We start from the raw sequence: 19519 nt of genomic DNA, 5'->3' as shown, positions 1-19519 counted from the left end.
TCTCTCTCTCTCTCTCTCTCTTTTTGTCTCTCTCTCTCTCTCTCTCTGCCCCTCCCCCAAGCACACTGTCTCTCTCAAAATAATAAACATTAAAAAAATGTGTGTGAAAAAAAAATTCAAAATAGAACTACCATATGACCCAGCAATCCCATTACTGGATACTTTTCCAAAGGAAAAAAAACCTCTAACTTGAGGAGATATCTGCACCCCTGTGTCCATTGCGGCATTATTTACAACAGTCAAGACTGGGAAACAGCCTGAGCACCAGTCAGGATGGATGGACAAACTGGAGTACATATACAACGGAATATTTTTCAGCATCAACAAGAATGAAATCTTGCCATTTGCGACAGCACGAGTGGACCTTGAGGGCATTTGCTAAGTGAAATAAATTGGAGAATGACAAATACCTGTGATCTCACTTATAGGTGGGACAAAAAAAAAAAAAAACTATAAAACTGAAAACAAAGCACCATGCTCATAGATAGAGAGGGCAGATTGGTAGTTGCCAGCAGTGGGGGGTGGGGAATGAGATGGGCAAAATGAGTGAAGGGGATTAAAAGGTACAAACTTCCAGTTATAAAATAAGTCGTGGGGTGCCTGGGTGGCTCAGTCGGTTAAGCATCTGACTTCGGCTCAGGTCATGATCTTGTGGCCAGCGAGTTCGAGCCCCGCATCAGGCTCTGTGCTGACAGCTCTGAGCCTGGAGCTTGCTTCCAATTCTGTGTCTCCCCCTCTCCCGGCCCCTCGCCTGCTTGCTCTCAGTCTCTCTCTCTCTCTAAAAAAGTAATAAACATTAAAAAAAAGTTTAAATAATAAAATAAATAAGTCATGGGGTTGTAACATACAACATGGCGACTATAGTCAATAATACCATAATAATACCATACTGCATATTTGAATGTTGCTAAGAGAGTAAACCTTAAAACTCATCATCACAAGAAAAATATTTTATAACTGTATATGGTGGTGGGTATGAGCCAGCCTATACACCTGAAACTGATATAATGTTATATGTCGATTATACCTCAATTTTTAAAATGCCCAACTTTAACTGCAAATGCACTGTTCTACTCTTATGAGGAAAATGAGACCTTTTGACATCCAGCTTCGGGACCTTCCCTGAGGTTCCCCCAGGCTCCTGCCGGCCTTCAGCACGTGTCAGTAAAGGAATAGCACAGTAATGATCCTGCACCCCAACGCAGGATCATTCAGTTCCCATACATGCCCATCTATTAGTCTCTGTGCTTTTATGCATGTCTGAAATGGTTTGTTTTTTAAAAATTACTGGAAGAAAAAGTGCTGATGAGTATAATCGGTTGTTGAAGATGTGCATTAAAATTTTAGATAGGAGCTCTCTCGCTCTCTCTCTCTCTGCTTCTCTCCCTCTGTCTCTCTCTCAGAATAAATAAATAAACTTTATAAAAATTTGAGTGGGAGTTTTTGCACATTAGAAGCTTCTCTCTTGGGTATCAGGACAATGCAGCTCCCCAAAGCAGTTCATTTCCCAAGGAGACCAAGTCTCCATGGTTTTACTCTTTAAAAATTATTTTTAGAGGGGCGCCTGGGTGGCTCAGTCGGTTAAGCATCCGACTTCAGCTCAGGTCATGATCTCACGGTTCGTGGGTGTGAGCCCCTCATCGGGTTTTGTGCTGGCAGCTCAGAGCCTGCAGCCTGTTTCAGATTCTGTGTCTCCCTCTCTCTCTGACCCTCCCCTGCTCGTGTTCTGTCTCTCTCTGTCTCAAAAATAAATAAACTATTAAAAAATTAAAAGAAAATTATTTTAGGGGCACCTGGATGGCTCAGTCAGTTAAGCGTCTGACTCTCGATTTCAGCTCAGGTCCTGGTCTCACGGTTCATGAGATTGAGCCCCGGATCTGCCCCCGCACTGGGTGTGGAGGCTACTTGGGATTCTTTCTCTCCTTCTCCCTCTGCCTCTCCTCTCTCTCTCAAAAAAAAATAATAATAATTAAAAATTTTAAAACTGATTTTTAAGGAATATAAGCAAAAGCCGAGGATGCTTAAGTGTATTTTTAGGAGAGCAAACCCTAAAATAAGATATATGTGTGGAACATAAATCCTTATGAACATAAAAATATTTCCTAAGAAAATGGTCATGATGCAACATAATGACTTCTACAGAATCATGTATGTTTGCAGTGCTCAGTAAGTTTCGTTTATTTAGATTGACTTCTGTGACAGTTTTGTAATTGTGTTCAATTTCCAAGTTGTCTCAAATGTGCGAATGTTTCTGAAATTATTTCCATGAGGCATATTCTCAAACCTCCAAAATGTTCATGGACAGTGGAAAATTTTTATGTAAGAGAAACATTAAGGGGAACTAGCCTGGGTAAGTGTCTACACCAGCACCAAAGCGAGTGAACTCAATATTTCTGATAAAAAAAAATATTTGCTCCTAACTTCAAATGGTGAAAACAATTGCTTCCTTGATTAGAATGTGCCCAAGTAACATAGTTTTAGGAACAAATACTGTTTCTGATTTGGATAACCTTTGAGAAAATACTGTAACTATCCTTCCTCTGAATACTCATTCTGATAACTTCTGGACCGTTTTCCTGAAACGACTTACCTCATGGTTAGGAAGAGGCTTAACCTTTTTTGATACATGTAAGTTTTTTTTTTTAAATAGTTTATTGTCAAGTTGGTTTCCATATAACACCCAGTGCTCATCCCCACAAGTGCCCTCCTCCATGCCCATCTCCCCCCTTCCCCTCTCCCCCATCCCCATCTGCCCTCAGTTTGTTCTCAGCATTCAAGAGTCTCTCATGGTTTGCCTCCCTCCCTTTCCTGCACCATTTCCCCCCTTCTTCTCCCCCACGGTCCTCCGTTAAGTTCCTCCTAATCCACCTATACATGCAAACATATGGTAGCTGTCCTTCTGACACATGTAAGTTTAATAGCACCTATTAAAATTTTTTCTACCACTGAAGGTACAAAACTGGCTAATACGTTTAAAAACTTTTCCCCTAATAACAAAAGAAATAGGCGTACTGATTAGAAAATTTAGAATGCATGATTAAGCATACAAGATTGAATAAAAAAATTTTTATGTTAATTCTTTGATGTATATGTTTCCATATATGTCTTTTGTGCTATTACTCGTACACATGCTCACACATGCACCCACATGGAACCAAGTGGTAAAACTTTGCACAAAAACACATTAGCCACGGCAATAATGATTGATATTTGGTAGCATGGTTGGCTAAGCATTACTGTTTGACAGGAGTTTTCTTAGAATCTTAAATGTAAGTAGGATTCAGATATTTTAAAACCAAATATTTTCTTTAATGCTGTTGAGCTTGCCTGAGTTGTGATAGCGATACTGTTGTAGTATTTACATTTAAAACATCCTTTCTACAATTACAGAATGCTCACAGTACTTGCCAAGAATATATTGATGGGATTTTATTGGTGTGCTTGCTTATTTTCATCGAACTGCTTGACTTCAACTCTTAGGACCGTTCTTTATGGTCTCACCAGCCATTATTTTTAAAGTAATGGTTGTTATTTTTGAAGGTATCTCTAATAAGTATCTCTACCAGAAAAAAATAAACATTTAAGCAGTGCATTTGTTCACGTGATAGGATTAAGTATGTTTATTTTTCACTGATGTTTTCCCATCTGCTTTTTTCCAGCATTTCACAGAGAGTGTGTGTTAAGTTTATAACCAGAAGAGAAAATTATTTAAAAAGAAGTAGTGATTGATTGATCCATTCTCTGCCTGATGTAGAACCCCATAAAAACCCTGGATTCCAGAAATAGGCTTCTTTCCTTCCACTCAGTGACACATCTTTGAGGTCAAAGTCCAGGGAGTTTCTTCCATCTCTTACAAAACAGCGTGAGTGGAAATTTGGTTTTCCTTTTTTGGGTAAAGTTTCTACAGAGCTTGCTGATAAAGCTCTTTAATTTTACTTTCTGCAAAACAATTATTTCTGGAGTGGAGCTGAGATTAAGCTGATGATAATGGGTCTCAATTCTTCAACTTTAAAGCAGAAACTGGGGTCATAAAGACACGGAGTCCTGAAATACTCTCCAACGCACAGTCCCATCGAGCTGGGACAGTCCTGGGGAACATTTGCTGAAACGAACAGCTGGCTGATGTCTCTCCCCCATTTTGGCCATTTTCTCCTTCTGTTAAAGCCCACAGAAACCGGGGAAAAGGGCAGGGAAGCTCTTCCAGTTAACCCTTCATTGGAGCCTTGCAAAATGGTTTTCTTTCAAGGAAAGGTCTCTCAGAGTCATAGAAACCTGAGTTTAAAGGAAGTCATCTGAACGAGACCTGTGTGAAACTGGCCAATCCCCAACTACCCTAAAGCGAAATGTGTCTGAGGAGCCATTGAGAAAACCCAAGACGCCTCCTAAATGTATCCCCCTCTACGAGTGGAAAGCCCTTTTGCAGTGTTCATTGACATCTGCTTTTCAGCCTGTACTTATTGAGTATGCCTAATACCTGCTTAATGCTCAAACAGGTAGGAATACTTCTATCCAAAAGCCTTTCCCATTTGCCTTTCGTCTGACATCCCTACGCGGTCAGCCTGGACAGAAATCACACCACAACCCTAATGTTCTCTGTTTTTGATTCCAGCTGTGAACATTCAGGATGAGCTGGAGAATGTTAGGCTAGCTTGAAGTCCAGGACAAATCTACTGGCACAGAATAAAAGCTGTAGTGTTTATTAAGGTTATGCAGATAGCTGTTTTACTCAGTTCTCTGAGCCTGCCTGCCTGTCTTCCTCTCTCTCTCTCTCTTTCTCTCTCTCTCTCTCAAGGAGGACAATTCTTTGTGCAATTGCCAAACCAAGACAAAAGGAAACTTTCTCAATCTTTATGATGCTTTCATCAGATAACCAATATAAAATATTTTCCAGCATACTCTGTCTCCTCCGACTTTAGAGTTTGTTCTTTGGAAGTTAGAGATAAATGAAGATGGCCTTAATAAATCTAACATTGTAAATACAGAGTTTCTGGTTATTTTTCCCCTTGGAGCAATAGGCGAGATATCGCCAGCGATTCAGATCTTCTGGCCTTTCTCAGAAATGTCACTGCATCAAGAATATTATGGCTTAGCAAATTGCTGGAGGAAAATTAGGATGCTTCGTAGTAGTTCCGCCGTAAGCAAAAATCAGCTGCCTTCTAGAAATACCTGTAACACACCTTGGATCTGGTATTGGATTTGGACTAAAAAGAATCCCTTGAAGAGTGCAATGTTTCCCTTCTAAAGAGTGAAACTCCAGGCTGCCTGGCTGGCTCTGTCCGTAGAAGATGCGACTCTTGATCCTGAGGTTGTGAGTTCAAGCCCCACATTGGGGGTAGTACTTACTTAATTACAAAAAGGATTTTTGAAATAAATAAATAGTGAAATTCCAGGGAGAGCATTTCAACCTGACTTGGCTGCCGTTAAACAAATGTGGAAGAGTCGTTTTGGGCAATAAGAAGTTGGGGGGGAGAAGGTGTTTGTTGTATTCAGAGGTTTATTGGGGACTGTTGTTGGGGGTTTGGAGATCTTTGCTTCTCCTATAAAGCCATTACGTCCTTAGGTTAGTTTCTTACAGGTGCCAGAAGGAAGTACCAGCCTGGAGGGCTTAAACAACAGACTTTTCCTTTCCCACAGTTCTGGAGCCTGGAAATCCAAAATCAAAGTGTCAAAACAAGGAGCGCCCGGGTGGCTCGGTCGGTTAAGCGTCCAGCTTTGGCTCAGGTCATCATCTCACGGTTCGTGGGTTTGAGCCCCACGTCGGGCTCTGTGCGGACAGCTCAGAGCCTGGAGCCTGTCTTCAGATTCTGGGTCTCCCTCTCTCTCTGAACCTCCCCTGCTCATGCTGTTTCTCTCTCTCTCAAAAAAAAAAAAAAAATTAAAAAAAAAAAACACGAAGTGTTGAAGTGTCAAAACAAAACAAAACAAAAAACATACCTTTGTCCACTTCCATATCCCAACTTACATACAAGTGATAAGGAACTGTGCGGTGAAGGTGGGCACCCAGAGGCTTCCCTGTCAGAGACCTTGAGACCACGCCCTGTTTGCGGAGCACCCCAGTGTACCTGACTCTGTACTGAGTACAGACAAGTTCCCTTCATTCACTCCTCCTAACAGGACTGTCAAGTGGGTAACATTATCAGCACTGTTTTGCAGATGAGGTCATGGAATCAGAGACATGCTTGGTGATCTGTGGAAAGGCCTAGGGCTTAGTACCCTGGGGAGCAAGGACTTGAACCCAAGTAGTCTCATTCCAGACCTGAGCCCTTAATCTCTTCACGGTACCTTCCCCTAGTCTTGCCGGCAGAGAGGAAACGTGTCCGTGGAGAGCTAACTGTATTTTTCGGAGCACCTGATGCAGAAAATCATTTCAGGGTCTCCCCGAAGACCTGGATTCTAGCCCCAGCTCTACTAACACTTGTTAACTGATCTTGCCTCCTAATTATGTGAAATGGGAGAATTGGCTTCGATCCACACTCCTCAAAATTTCAGACTGAGATTCATAATGAAAAATACATTGTATTATGCAGTCCGGTACACACACACACATACACACACACACACACACACACACACAGGCACTGGGCAACTGAAACAAATGGTCGGTTCACACCCCCCCACGTGAAATACATGTGATTGCCCTCTGATACTTTTTCTTCTGTTTCAGTTACTTTTTAAAACACTGATCTTGACCTACTCAAAAGGGTTTATCAGAAGCTGAACTAGATGCCCCAGTTTGGACTCCTGTAATCCTAAAATCCTATTAACCTAGGTGGATATTTATTGGGAGACTCTCTTATCTTAAGTGCGCAGACACTTATTTGAAGCAAATGAGTATTACATATTCTGGAGGACATCCCTTTTGCTTCCTGGCCGAGCTCATTACATAAGAGTAAAATAATCATAATCACTTCCATTTATTGAGTACCTCCCACGTGCCAGAGGCTTAAAATGCTGTATGTCCTGTAGCTTACAGGCCGTAGGTATTATCTCTGACTTACAGATGAGGAGACCAAGCTGCAGATTAAGTACTTTGCTCAAGGCTGCATCGGTAGTAAGTGGCAGAGTGGAGATTTGAACCTGGGTCAGCTCTCACGTACATTTCTTGTAGGGAAGGGCACATAAAAGGGTCAAGAAGGAGAAGTGAGGTCTGGAAGCTGCCGTGGCTGAATGCAGCTTTTTCCCCAACAGTCTGCCTTCCCCGGCAGAAATGACTGCCCTTTGGGGTGCTAAGCCGCCACCGTAGCCGTGATTAAAAACTACATCGGGGGAGCATTTCCGACTGCCTCCCCACATCCGCACCCCAGGCCACTCCAGACCAGTTAAGTCACAGTCTTCCGGGGTGGAATGCAACCCTGTGCTATTCAAAGCTCCCAGATCAGTTCAGTGTGTGGCCAAGGTTGGGCACCTTTGCTCTGAAGTCTCAGGAAAAGAAGTGAAAGAGCTTTAGAGGTCTTTCCATTTAACTTCCTGCAAGCAGCATTGAGTAAAATCTTGCCAAAACACCTTTCACTGCTTTTACCAAGCTGAAGAAGGAGCTGTTTCTAGTTCTTTGCAACACATTAAAAAATAAAACCAGGTAATCTTGTATCTACTTCAAAACCAAAGAGTAGAGACTGCTACAGGGGTGCGTGGGGACGTGCTAAAGGCCCTTGTCTCTGGGATACTCCATAATCCAGCTCACCTAATTTTGAAAGTCATTTTTTGTATGACTAGAGAAGTCAGTTGTTGAATTAATCAGAAGGGGGAGTAACCAGTAGTTGTTGGCCAAGTTCACCGGGCACAACATAGAAAGCCAAACCAGACTAAGGGAACTGTAAATACCATAAGCCATCATATTTTTTTAAAAAAAGAGCTGCAGTGGAAGATTTCTACTTTTCGCTTGGATTATGGTGACTGTGGTAAAACAAAGACCCTCCCTCACATCTATTCCCACCGGAATGAGAAGGTACCTTTTTACTAAACTCTCTCCCACCCTGATTTTATTTTCCTTTTTTTTTTTTTTTTTTTGGTTTTAGAGAATACTCAAGCAGGGAAGAGGAGAGGAGGGAGGGAGGAAGAGAGAGAGAGAGAGAGAGAGAGAGAATCTTAAGCAGGCTCCACACTCAGCTTAGTGCAGAGCCCAACGCAGGGCTCAATCCCACAACCCTGGGAACATGACCTGAGCCGAAACCAAGAGTCAGTCGCTCCACCGATTGGACTGAGCCACCCAGGCGCCTCCATCACCCACCCTGATTTGAGACCTGTGTTATTCCCAGAGTGTGGTCTATACGTTCCATTTGGAAACAAAACTGACCGCACTCAATTCCCTTGTTCATGCAGGACTCTCTAAAACGGGCTGTATCATACTGCTGGGTTTCTTCCGTGTCTCAGGAGGTGGCATTGACAATGTTAGAAATATGTACAATTTTCACACTGCAAAGAACGTACATCTAGTATCACCATACCAACAACAATCCGCCCTCATCTGAAAGCCCCTGACCAATGGCAGAAACACCTGCTGAGAGCCGCCTGGAGAGAGAGCTGAGCTTCTGTCCTGCCCTTCAGTAACGATGTTCAATGTTTGCTTGCAGAAGGACGTGGCTGCACTTCTGAAACCAATCTCTGAAAAGATCCAGGAAATCCAGACTTTCAGAGAGAGAAACCGGGGGAGTAAAATGTTTAATCATCTCTCGGCCGTCAGCGAAAGCATCCCTGCCCTTGGGTGGATAGCCGTGGTGAGTCTGGTCCCTGCGCCCTGTCACTCTTTGGAGTGTTGAGGAGAACTTCGGGCTCCCTCCTGTCCGTGACACCCCAGGAGATCCCTCCCAGGGTGGACGCATCAGCTCTTTCTCACCCTGTTTGCTATTCGGTGCTTCGTGCTCAGAGATGTGGAAACATCACACTCATCCTTAGAGAACAAAACATTTGCCTCCAACTTCCGGTTAACACCTCCGTGGCTTCTCTTCATCCTTAAGACATTTTCTTTCTTACCCTGTTTTTCCTTTTTTTTTTTTTTTCCTTCTATGCTTGGGTGATGGTCCTGTTCGCTCAGTCCCCCAAACCTGGTCCTTATGTCAAGGAGATGAATGAGGCTGCCACCTTTTACACTAACAGGGTCTTAAAGGACTACAAACACAGGTACGTACCCTCTTTTACTGACCAAATGTTCAGGTGCTCGCTTGTGAAAACACTTGCCCCCAAACTTAATGCCATGCGTTCCTGATTTCCTTTGAAAGGCTACTTTACATAAATGTTAAGGAAATAGCCCATGTCTGCAGCGAAAGCAAAGTGGAAAGTGAGGCCAGTTATCCAGATAGCGGATGTGCTTTGGAAAACCTGCCTCGGTTCTCTTGTGATGATAAACTCCCCGCTTGCATACGTGTCATTCCTTACGTGTTCGCAAGGCAGCCGGAGGGCTGTGTGATTGTCTGCGATGGGCCTGTCTTCTAGGGGTACAGCTCTTCTAACATTGCCCCAAACAGGGTTGGTGGGTGAGCAGAGAGAAGAAAGGAGGTATCAGGAAATGAAGTGTGAATGAGGAACAGAAGTGAGATGAGACAGTGAACCAGGCCCCCGAGAGGGAAAGTAGCAAGTGCATGAAGATGAAATACAGTTGGGGTGGACGGAGAGACATCGATTCTAAGAGCAGTGCACATGAGTGCCAACCAAGGAGTGCTGCCTGGAGAACCAACTTAAATAGATGTCACATTCTGTAGTGCAAGTAATAGACCCAAGACACACTTAAACTGGGGTTGGAATGGAAAATGGGGCCGAACGGAGACAAGCTGTTAAGTGTCTCCAAATTGCTTAAGAAGTATTCTGAGATTCCTTCCCCTCTGATAATGTCATAGCTGGCCCTGGAAGCAGCTGGCTGCATGTGATGTGGCTCATGTCTAGTCACTCACGGAAGGAACAAGGCAGATTTTCCAAAGCAACAGGAATCCACCCCTGGGCGCTGGGCTCAAGAGCCGTTCCCCCTCTGTGCCCTCAGGGGGCAGAAGCGGAATCCTCAACAGTCAGCAAATTCAGGGGCTCCCGCACCTCACTTGCTGGCCGCCCATGCTGTTCATTGGAAAGGAAACTTGAGGACCAGGCCATTGACCAACACTGCATATTCAGAATTTGCATAACTATTTCTGTTTCAGGTTATTTTTAGTTTTCATAAGCATTGAGGAGATACTAAAGAACGTTGACAAAATATACGGAAGGTATCATTACAACATAAAAAATATTCCTATGTCCACCACTCAGTGTAGGAAATCTGTACTGAGAAGCGTGGGTGGCTCAGTTAAGTGTCTGACTTCAGGTCATGGTCTCACAGTTCATGAGTTCGAGCCCTGCATTGGGCTCTGTGCTGTCAGCACAGAGCCAGCTTCAGATCCTCTGTCCCCCTTCTCTCCCTGCCTCTCCCTCCTCTCAAAAATAGACATTTAAATAAATATGTGCCAAGGAGCACCTGAGTGGCTCAGTCAGTTAGGCATCTCACTTTTGATTTTCACTCAGGTCATGATCTCACGTTTCAGGAGATTGAGCCCCATGTCGGGGCTCTGTGCACTGACTGCATGGAGCCAGTTTAGGATTCCTCCTGTCTCTCTGACCCTCTCCTGCTTGCTCTTTCTCCCTCTTTCTCAAAATAAATAAAACTTAAAAAAAAGAAATATGTACCTATATTTTTACTGCAAAAACCAGACACACTCAACAATTCTCCCAGGTATATTTCCAAAAGAAAGAAAACACATTCACATAGAAGCTTGTACACAAATGCTCATAGCAGCGTTATTTATAATAGTAAAAAAAATGGAAACTGCCCAAATGTCCGTCCACTGCTGAACAAAGAAGATGTGTATGCATATACGATGGAATGTTATTCAGGCAGTAAGATGATGAATCATTGAGAGAAGAGCAACGTGGATGAACCTTGAAAATGTGCTACATGAAAGAAATCAGACACACAAAACACACACATTTTGTATGATTCCGTTTCTGTGAAATGCCAGAACAGGCAAATCCATAGATGCAGAAAGTGGCTGAGGAGTTGTCCATGGCGGGGAAAGTTTGAGGGAAACATGCAGTAACAGCTAACGGGTGTGGGATTTCTTTCTGAGGTGATGTAATGCTGTAAAATTGACCATCGTGATTGATGGTTACATAGCTGTTGACCTACTGTTGGCTTATACACTTTAAATGGGTGAGTTGAGGAGCACCTGGGTGACACAGTCAGTTAACTGTCCAACTTTGGCTCAGGTCATGATCTCACATTTCGTGAGTTCGAGCCCCAAGTCTGGCTCCTTGCCGATAGCTCAGAGCCTGGAGCCTGCTTCAGATTCTGTGTTTGTCTCTCTCTCTCTCTCTCTCTCTCTTTCTCTCTCTCTCTCTCTCTGCCTCTCCCCTGCTCATGCTCTGTCTCTCTCTCTCAAAAATAAATAAACATTAAAAATTGTTATTAATATATGGGTAAATTGTATGGGATGTGAATTATATGTCAATAAAGCTATTATATCAAGGGGTGCCTGGGTGGCTCAGTCTGTTAAGCATCTGACTTTGGCTCAGTTCATGATCTCGCGGTTTGTGGGTTCAAGCCCCGCGTGCTGACTGCCAGCTCAGAGCCTGGAGCCTCTTTCCAATTCTGTGTCTCCCACTCTCTCTGACCCTCCCCTGCTCACGCTGTCTCGTTCTCAGAAATAAATAAAACATTTAAAAAAATTGTTTTAAAAAAAGCTATTATATCAAAACAAAATGACACAAGACAGCCACAGTGCGCTCCCCTCATACAGTCTGCTCACTCCGTGTTGGAAACGGGTCTGGTTGAGCCGTTGTGCCCGGTGCTCCAGACTCCATGTTGTGTGAAGGACTGGGTATTACCTGTTTGTGGGAAATCGTCTCCTTGCAACAGCCTCCTCCTTACTACCCTCCGGGCCAAATAACTCAACCAAATTACTAGAAAGTCCACCAAAGGACTTTCTTTTTTCCCAACACCATCCTCCCCTCCAAAAGCACACTGTTTTGTCGTTTTGCATCAGAAATAGTCTCTCTCTGCATTCATCTCCTGGTGACAGATCATGTGAGGACACATGGCCCAAATTGCTGGATCTGCTCCCCGGGGTCCCCTCGGCTCCTCACCTGGAGCTCAGGGAGGGCACTCGGCCCCCCTCAGGTGAGACCTGGGCCACCAGCCTCTCAGGGTCCTTTCCAGAAATGGGTTCACGGTGACTGACCCAGAAAGACAACTGGTCAGGGTCCCCCCGAACCTTAGTTACTGGATTACCATGTTCCCGTTGGTCTTTTTAATTTTATTGTAGATCCTAACTCTACTCCCTTCCACCCTCTTTTATAACAAAGCGATTTACGCCATGTGGATTGGGTGAAGTCCTATTTGAACATCTGGAGTGAGCTGCAAGCGTACATCAAGGAACACCACACCACCGGCCTGACTTGGAGCAAAACCGTAAGTCGCAGGTCTGCCCCCCGGGGAAAAGAAAGACCATAATGATATTCATTCCTGGTAGCCTAGGATCTTTACACTTTAGAATTTACCTCAAGGAAAGTGTAAGATAAAATAGATATATAGAAACTCTTTATGAAAGTGTAGTTTGTCGTGAGAACCCACCTGACGTGCAGAAAGGAAGCGGTTATGTTGGCCATGGTGGGACCTCAGGGAGACTTCTCCAGCCATTAAAAATAACCTATATGAGGGGCGCCTGGGTGGCTCAGTGGGTGAGGCGTCCGACTTCAGCTCGGGTTTGTGATCTCAGGGTTTGTGAGTTCGAGCCCCGCATCGGGCTCTGTGCTGACAGTGCGGAACCTGCTTCAGATCCTCTCTCCCTCTTTCTCTGCCCCTCCCCCCCTCAAAAATAAAAAAATAAACATGTAAAAAATAATAACATATATGATGCCTCCAAGAGAAGTGATTTAGCAGCCAGTGTGACAGAGTGCAAATGATTTTGCGTACTAAGATGGCGTATGTAAAGAAACCATGTGATAAAACATTAAAGGAAATAGGATGGTTTGAAAATAGTTGCAATTTTTAAAAAAATTTTTTTAATGTTTTATTTATTTCTGAGACAGAGAGAGGGTCAGAGAGAGAGGGAGATACAGAATCTGAAACAGGCTGTAGGCTCTGAGCTGGCTGTCAGCACAGAGCCCGATGCGGGGCTCGAACCCATGAACCGCGAGATCATGACCTAAGCGAAAGTCGGGCGCTTAACCGAGTGAGCCACCCAGGTGACCCAAAATAGTTGCAATTTTAAATAGAATGATGAAGAAAATATCCTTTTAAATGTTCTAAATTTCTTTTTTGGACGTTTAAAGGATACTATTTTTAAATACTGAGGGAATCCTAGCACTTCAAGCGTTAACTTAGTCCCAGGACAGAATCCCAGTCTGTGAGAGGTTGGACTGACCTGTGCCTGCCTGCACTTTCAGCCCAGTCTCTCCTCTGTCCCCGCGTCTCCCTGCCTCCCAGACGGCTGGTGGGATCCTCCACACAGGCAACACTTAGGCCAAACCAAATCACATTGTCGTTTCAAAGCTTGCAAATCTCCCATGGTTTAGCCTTTTCTGCAACGTCCCAAACATGCATCATGCTGTATGACCTGGCCTGGGGGAAGCATCTGCCTCTCTTCTCCAAGACTCCGCTCTAACATCACCTCTTTAAGAAACTTCCATTGATCTGCATCGACTGTCCATCTGGAATGGGGTTTCTCCTCCATGCCTCTTTCATATCTTGAGTATCGCTCAACCATAGCCCTTGGCCCATACGACTGTCATTTGTATGTGTGTGCTGGGGGCTCTCCCACTCACTTGGACACTCATCTCTGTCTCTAGACCTGAACACAGTACCTGACACGGAGTAAGTACTCAGTAAAATGGTTTGAACTAAATTGTGAGATAGGGGAACCATAGAATCTTCCTTGCCCTTCTAAGTCTCTGCACTTGTCATAGAAAGGCTTCCTATGGAACCCACCTTCTATTAGCGATGGATGTTACCTTTATGTGGTCACAGTGGATGATCTAAGCAGAGTGAATATTGAGAAAATGAAGTGGCATCTCTGTGAATTCCGTTCAGGGGTAGAGCCCTCATGCTTCGCGCTGGCCGTGCTCTAGCACCTAAGCCTTGTCCCAGATGTTGAGGTCAGTGAGGTAGGCTTAATTCCAGCACAGAGTCTGTGACTTTCCAAGGGAGTGTGGACCTCCTGCCTTTGCTCCCTAATACTTGTACAGACGTTAACATTGACCTCCAGAGACCGGCTCTTCCTTTTATTTTCTACTTTGCCTATTTTCTCCACAAGTAGAAACGCACAGTTGTAAAGTACAACTAATTGTTTACTTTCTTCTGCCCTCGACATTATGATTTCTTAGAGGAGGGTTCATAAACACTTGAAGTGTTTTAACACGGAAAGGTGATTCACGCTGTCTCTCTCTCTCTCTCAGAAATAAATAAAACATTTTTTAAAATTAAAAAAAAAACAACAGTATTTAAAAAGGGGTGCCTGGGTGGCTCAGTCGGTTGAGTGTCCGACTTCAGCTCAGGTCATGATCTCACGGTTCGTGGGTTCAAGCCCCACGTCAGGCTCTGTGCTGACAGCTCAGAGCCTGGAGCCTGTTTCCGATTCTGTGTTTCCTTCTCTCTCTGACCCTCCCCTGCTCACTCTGTCTCTCTCTCTCTCAGAAATAAATAAATCATTTTTTAAAAATTTAAAAAAAAAACCACGGAAAGGTGAGTATGGTTGCAGGTGGGTGTTTGGGTGGATGGATTAGTATTATTTTTTGTATACTTCCAGTGAGATGCTATTTTGTTATAGGTCAGGTTATCATAACGGGAGATCGTCACATGTTTGCCGTGGACATAGGTCATCGCTAGAGGACAGTAAACTAAACAGCAAGAGTCTTTCGATGTCTCACATTTCATGGTAGATAAATGGAAAAGGAAAGAGAGCCCATTTGTGGGAAATAATCATGTCAACAAACAGTAGCTCATTAATTCTCTAATGGCACCTTGGAAAAGGAATAGAAAATTCTCTTAAATGGTTTCACTGCATTTTACCACTGAGTAATGATGTTTTGAATATTTAAGAGTCAAATATTAATTATAGAAAAATAAATGTAGCTATTTTCCTTTATTCTGGAGTGAATACTGTGTTTTCATTATTTTCATGAGAAATGTAAGCCTTGTAACAATGGCTTTCAAACTTTTAAAGGCAACTAGTGGTAAGGAATACAGTTTACAGACACACACACACACGCACACACACACCTTGTTCACAATACTAAAACAAGTTTTGCAAAACAGTTCTGTCCCTTACTACATGAAATGCATTCTAACATTTTTTTCTTTTTCTTTTTTTTATGTTTATTTATTTTTGAGAAGCAGTAAGAGACAGAGCACAAGGAAGGGAGGGGAAGAGAGAGAGGGAGACACAGAATCTGAAGCAGGCTCCAGGCTCTGGGCTGTCAGCACAGAGCCCGATGTGGGGCTCAAACCTGACCACAAACCGTGAGATCATGACCTGAGCCAAAGTTGGATGTTCAACCAACTGAGCCACCCAGGTGCCCCTCGTATATTTTTTTCTATTTTATTTCATTTTTTATAAAATTCTGGCTGAGACCCACTAAATTGATTTCATGACCTGCTAATGAGTCACATGGTACATTTTTAAAACACAAATGTTATGTTTATACAAATGTGTATACATTTTATGTAAAATATAATCCTAGGGCACCTGGGTGGCTCAGTCAGTTAGGCATCTGACTTTGCCTCAGGTCATGACTTCGCGATTCATAGGTTCAAGTCCCGCATCGGGCTCTGTGCTAACAGCTCCGAGCCTGGAGTCTGCTTTGGATTCTGTGATTCCCTCTCTTTCTGCTCCTGCCCTGCTCATGCTCTGTCTCTCTGTCTCTCAAAAATGAATAAATGTTAAAATATATATATATAGTATGTATACATACATATATATATATAATCCTTGGAGCAGACACTGGGCCGTGTGGATTGCTGTAATAATAATGGCGGCTATTATTTCCTAAGCACATGTTATGCTATAAGAAAATTCTATTTAAAATGGTAATTATTATAAAGCATAGCAACTACTTTACTTCTTTAATGGTAAAGCTTTGGCCACTTAAAAATGAGGAATGATTATGGTAAGAAAGTGTTAGTTCAGAGATAACATGGGTGGCTGGGTCCGTTAAGCATCCAACTCTTGATTTTGACTCACAGTTCATGAGATTGAGCCCCAGGCGGGGCTTTGTGCTGGCAGCGCGGAGACTGCTTGAGATATTTTTCCCTCTCTCTCTCTCTCTCTCTCTCTCTCTCCCCCCTCCCCTGCTTGCACGCTCGCATGTGCTCTCTCTCAAAGTAAATAAATAAACATTTTGTCAAAAGATTCCAGAGCATAATCCCTAGCATAAATCAAACTAATTTCTCTTCACCTAAAGATGATCTGTCAACGTAGTGGCAAAATGAACGATGAGCAATTGTAGCCAGAATCACAGCATTTGTACAAGGACTGTTAGAACGAGCTGATCAAATGGCCTTTGGGAAGAAAAACTAAATGGGAATAATTTCATTGATTTGCCCACTGATCACAACCATGCAGTTTGCATTTATAAGATGATAAGGATCCAAGAGCAGGTAGGAAGGCGCGGTGTTAATTCACTCATATCACAACATTCAGAAGGTTTAGGAAACGCATTCCTTTTTAATGGACACAGTCAAAAAACTGATGGCGACTTAACATCTCAAGTACTTTGAGTAGCCATTTTTTCTTTTTCTATTTTCAAATTGGATTCTGAGATTAGAGCCCTTGGGGGTTTTAGGGACCTGCAGCGTGCTGCCCAGGGCCCTGAAGTTCCACGAGCACACTGGCCCTAAGGGATCACTCCCCTTGAGTTACCAGTTGGAACTGGATTTGCCAGCCCCCACCTCCTGACATTGGCCTTCAGACCACAGCTGTGCCAGGCAACTGTGGCTCCCGTCAGTTGTCAGGGTGAAATGTAAAACTCTGAGGCCGGTGGTTCTCCGGGACCGTGATTGGAAAGAGAGAGGGTCTGTGCGCAGGTGTGCGGGAGCTGCTGGGGACCGTGAACTTGGAGGAGGACGCAGCTGTGGAGTTATCCATGTAGAATTTCTGGTGACGTTTACTGTGGTAAACGGAATCGTCTCATTTCTGTAAGCTTTTCTTCAGCGTGACCGTGATCCAGAAGGACTGCCTGCCAGAAACGACGTGTAGTTTTCCGTTTAATTATTGGCAACTCTTTTCCATATTAATTTGCACGGTTTCTTCCGCGCTGGGTTTCAAATGCGCTGTGCTGGGTAAATCGGCCTTCTGGCGGGAACCCAGCAGAGAGAGTTATTTATCATCCTTTGCAGTCGGTCGGGTTTGTAATCTTCGGCGGCGGCTCCTGCGGATGAGATAATAAGCATTGAGCAGCTAAGGCCTCATCTTTACACTGAAAATGACCGAACTAACTGATTGGTTTTTTTCTATGTGTTGGCCAGATCAACATTCAGGCTCTCATTCCGTACTTTGTGGGTCTGGCCAGAAAAAGGTTATGAGAAGAATTCCATGAATGGGATAAAATGTGATTGTTTTCTTCACTTTATGGCGTTGCACTTGCTGACATCTTTCTGTCCTTTTTCATGTCTTTCTTGAATCACTTTAGCTTTGGGAACACCTGGGGTATAATTAGGTGCGGAAAGGAATAAAACCCCACATACATGAACCTGCATCAGGTCTTACATAATGGTAACATAGTTGTCAGTCATCCGAACCTCCAGAAAAAGACAGGTAGTTGAAGGTGCTACAGTCATAGACAAGTTGGGGTTTTATTCTTCTCAGAGCCAGACATTTTACCATCGCTCCTGTATTCTCAGAGCACAACTTTCTCTTCAGCCTCTTTCTCGGTGGAAAGGCCAAGTGTCCGTTAACAAAGCGCAAAGTGTAACAGTTTGCTCTGAGCAAATTAAAACTCAGCCAGAGGGTATTCTGACTTATAAATAATGTAGACCCTGTAGCGTGGCATTAAATATGCAAGTTTTCCAGCCTTCTGGCCTCTCTGGCTCCCTCTTGATGGGTACAAAAGAAAACTGTCCTCCGTCCTTTCGATCAAAATGTTCATTTAGAACTTGTACCAAACCTGTACCTTAGGCTTATTCATTGAAGTGAATTGGTAAGGCCGTAGATGGCATGTTGCTTGTCTGGATCCCACAAACCCCTTGATCTCTTCCATGGGGCTGTAAGTCTATCTTGACCGCAGCTGCATTCAGTCGACTTAATTGCTCCTGGGTTTTTTGCTCCCTTTTGGGGCTTTGGGTAGCCAATTACTTTTGTTCTCTTATGGAAAAGTTCCAGAATGCTCAGAGCAAGTTAGGAGTATCATTGACTAACAAAGCAGCCCCAAATGCACAGATAATGAAGTAAACTTGGAAATGGCTTGGAGTTCAGCCTGAGAGACACCAGTGATTAAACAAACATAGCTTAAGCACCTACCATGCCGCAGGTTCTGGGCCAGGTGCCGAGAACGCAGAGATGGATCTATGACACAGTCCATCCGTTTCTGTCCACTGAAACTCACGTTCTAGCTAAAGAACATATCAACAGATGCAACGTGGTATAATTCGTGCTGGAAGTAAACATGAAGCACAGATGGCTTGCCCAGAACTTGGAAGGAACACGCAATGGTGCGGTGCAGTGTTCTGGGGCCGGCAGTAATCCGGAAACTTGTTCGAAATGCAGAATCCGGGTCCTGCTTCAGACCTCCTGAATCAGAACCTGCATTTTAACAAGATTTCCCCAGGTGATTGATATGCATAGTAAAGTTTGTGAAACACTGCTTGAGTGTATTCAGGTTGGACCAAAGGAGTCTGGAGATCTTGGATTTTGACTCATTCATTTATTTAGCAATTTGTTTACTTAATAGCCATTTATTGGCTACCCATCATGTACAAGGCACACACCGGATGTTCTGTGTATGTTACAGTTTATGCCATCAAGCAGCAGGTTTTAATTAGGAAGCAGAAATAAATTACAGCAACACAAGGCTGTGTTGGAAAAGAACCCTTGCCAGTTAGACTTCCTGGGTGGGCAGAAAAGACAACAAAGGGGCTGATGTTTGATTTGGGTCTTGAAGGGTGAATGGGAGTTTGGAGAGCCCTCGGTAGATAGTAAGGGGAAGGGCAGTTCTTAGCAGGAATTCGGCACATGCACATAGGGCATGAACAAAGTACTTTGAGAGAAAAGCTGATAGTTTTCAGAGCTGAAAATGGTGAGGATTGAGGCCAGAAAAGCAAACTGGGGCTAGATAGCGAACTCTGTCTGTATGTCTTCTCCTAAAAAGATAGGTCCAAATGTGGTGTGCAGGGTTTTTTCTTTCACCACGGGTTTTTGAGCAAAAAGCAAGCACATCGTAGATGGTGATTTAGGGGTTGTGCAAGATAGACGAGAAAGGGAAGGGGTTAGAAGCCCTGATCCTTGTTGGGAAGCTTTCACGGATGGCTGGGGCTGGGACAATTCATACATGACATGGAGGGTGGGGATGGCAA

At 43.7% G+C, this 19519-nt stretch overlaps 1 protein-coding gene across 3 annotated transcripts in view; it reads left to right on the top strand.

Annotated features, from left to right (window-relative positions):
* Positions 1–19519, top strand: part of CAP2 (cyclase associated actin cytoskeleton regulatory protein 2) — a 148082-nt gene that overhangs the window by 90369 nt on the left and 38194 nt on the right. For all 3 annotated transcript variants that reach the window (XM_039248598.1, XM_039248595.1, XM_039248597.1), the window contains exons 5-7: positions 8571–8714; positions 9032–9117; positions 12319–12424. In XM_039248598.1, the coding sequence (XP_039104529.1) occupies positions 8571–8714; positions 9032–9117; positions 12319–12424 (336 nt within the window). The remainder of the gene's footprint in view (positions 1–8570; positions 8715–9031; positions 9118–12318; positions 12425–19519) is intronic.

The sequence above is a fragment of the Hyaena hyaena genome, unplaced genomic scaffold, assembly GCF_003009895.1.
Source record: "Hyaena hyaena isolate Hyena2069 unplaced genomic scaffold, ASM300989v1 scaffold_313, whole genome shotgun sequence".
NCBI classification, from domain to species: Eukaryota; Metazoa; Chordata; class Mammalia; order Carnivora; family Hyaenidae; genus Hyaena; species Hyaena hyaena.
Note: the sequence above shows the minus strand (reverse complement) of the source record. Positions and strands in the feature narration are given on the sequence as shown.